Source organism: Tupaia chinensis, unplaced genomic scaffold (genome assembly GCF_000334495.1).
Source record: "Tupaia chinensis unplaced genomic scaffold, TupChi_1.0 Scaffold000548_1, whole genome shotgun sequence".
NCBI classification, from domain to species: Eukaryota; Metazoa; Chordata; class Mammalia; order Scandentia; family Tupaiidae; genus Tupaia; species Tupaia belangeri.
Window position 1 is genome coordinate 572,705 of NW_006160060.1, and position 1,898 is coordinate 574,602.

General features: G+C 63.1%; 1 protein-coding gene across 1 annotated transcript in view; it reads left to right on the forward strand.

Annotated features, from left to right (window-relative positions):
- MAPK12 (mitogen-activated protein kinase 12) overlaps window positions 1-1,898 on the forward strand; it is a gene marked incomplete at its 5' end in the record, with an annotated part of 9,397 nt that overhangs the window by 4,438 nt on the left and 3,061 nt on the right. Inside the window, 2 exon segments of the mRNA XM_014591266.1 lie at window positions 193-240; window positions 695-809. Coding sequence (XP_014446752.1) covers window positions 193-240; window positions 695-809 — 163 coding nt within the window.

Genomic DNA, 1,898 nt, shown 5'->3' on the forward strand with positions numbered 1-1,898 from the left:
TTTCCCTCTAAGGGAGGTGTGGTGAGGTCATTGCCCCTCGCACAACCCCTGGGTTCAGGCACCGCTGCACTTCCTCAACAAGCTGCAGGGCCAGGCCCAGTTGGGGCCCTGTGTGTGGGTGCTGCCTGGGCCTCTGGCCTCCCACATGCTCCAGTAGGCGGGGCACAGTGGCTTGCATTCCTCTGTCCCCAGGACCTGAAGCCTGGCAACCTGGCAGTGAACGAGGACTGTGAGCTGAAGGTACTTGGAGGGGCGAGTGTTGGGTGGGTGTAGGGGCTTCCTCCCCATCTGCCCATCTGCCTGCCTGCTCTCAGGCCCAGCCAGAGATCAGACCCAGGCACCCAAGCAGGCTTGGGCTCGGGGAGGCATGTGGTGGGGTGGCCTTGAGCCCTCCCCATACTTGCTGCAGGTGAAGTGTGGAGGGAACCTGGCCCAGGGCGGGGCTGGGGAGGTGCCAGGAGAGGAGACCTTCAAGGCACCTGCTCTTGAAATTGGTTGATCTGGGTGCTCTGGCCACAGGAAGGAACCTGGGGTGGCATGGGGTCAGAGACCGTGGCCTGCAGCCCTGGAGCATTGGCAGGAGGCCCAGTTTTTGGAGGGCTTAAGTCTAGCCCCTTGGGGTCTCCTGGAACACAGCTGGTCTGCCTACTCCTCAGGGGTCTCCTAGACCCCACCTCCCTGATTCTTCCTGCAGATCCTTGACTTCGGCCTGGCCAGGCAGGCAGACAGTGAGATGACTGGTTACGTGGTGACCCGGTGGTACCGGGCACCCGAGGTCATCCTGAACTGGATGCGCTACACACAGACAGGTGAGGCACTTCTGAGACCTGGGCCGTTTGGGCTGCACCACCTGCTCCCCACTTCCTGATGGGGAGCCACATGGCGGCTGTTGCCCAGAGTGGCTGCTGAGATGGGTGGGAGCCTGAGGGAGTGCCTTGCCCCCATGGAGCGCTGACTGGTCTTGTCACAGTGGACATCTGGTCTGTGGGCTGCATCATGGCTCAGATGATCACAGGGAAGACGCTGTTCAAGGGCAGTGACCGTATCCTGAGCATGGCAACCCTGGGCGCACGGACCCAGCTCCTGCCAAGGCTGGGCGTGTGGGCACGGGGCACTGGGTGCTGGGTGGGGCCCCTGCCCTCTGGCCCTTTTGCTGTGCTCCTGACCTCAGCACAGACCTGGACCAGCTGAAGGAGATCATGAAGGTGACGGGGACACCTCCTGCTGAGTTTGTGCAGAGACTGCAGAGTGCCGACGTCAGTCGGGGCGGGGGCTGGCCCGGGTGTGGGCTGGTCCTTACCCTCACCCTCTGCCCCACACAGGCCAAGAACTCCATGAAGGGCCTCCCTGAGTTGGAGAAGAAGGATTTCGCCTCCATCCTGACCAGTGCAAGCCCACTGGGTAGGACTGGACTGGGTGGGCCCAGGTACTGCTGTGAGGGGCCTCCCAAGTCCTGCTCTGACGTGCCATCCCCCCAGCGGTCAGCCTCCTGGAGAAGATGCTGGTGCTAGACGCGGAGCAGCGGGTGACAGCGGCCGAGGCACTGGCTCACCCCTACTTTGAGTCCCTGCATGACACGGATGATGCCCCCAAGGCCCAGAAGTACGATGACTCCTTTGACGATGTGGACCGCACCCTGGACGAGTGGAAGTGTGAGTGCCCGAGCACCTGTCCCCAGGGTGCCACCAGGTGGGAAGAAGGCAGGTCAGAGGGCAGCTGGACTGTGCAGCTTGGCCCACTGCAGAGGAGCAAAGGCACTCCTGGCAGAGACTGGTCCCAAAGCTGGCACTGTGGCGGCCTGGACCCCACTGGCAGCTCTGAGCTCCAGGCAGCAGTGTGCTGCTCCTGGCCCCCAGCCTGCCACCCTACATCCAGCCAAGAGACAGGCCACCCTGGAA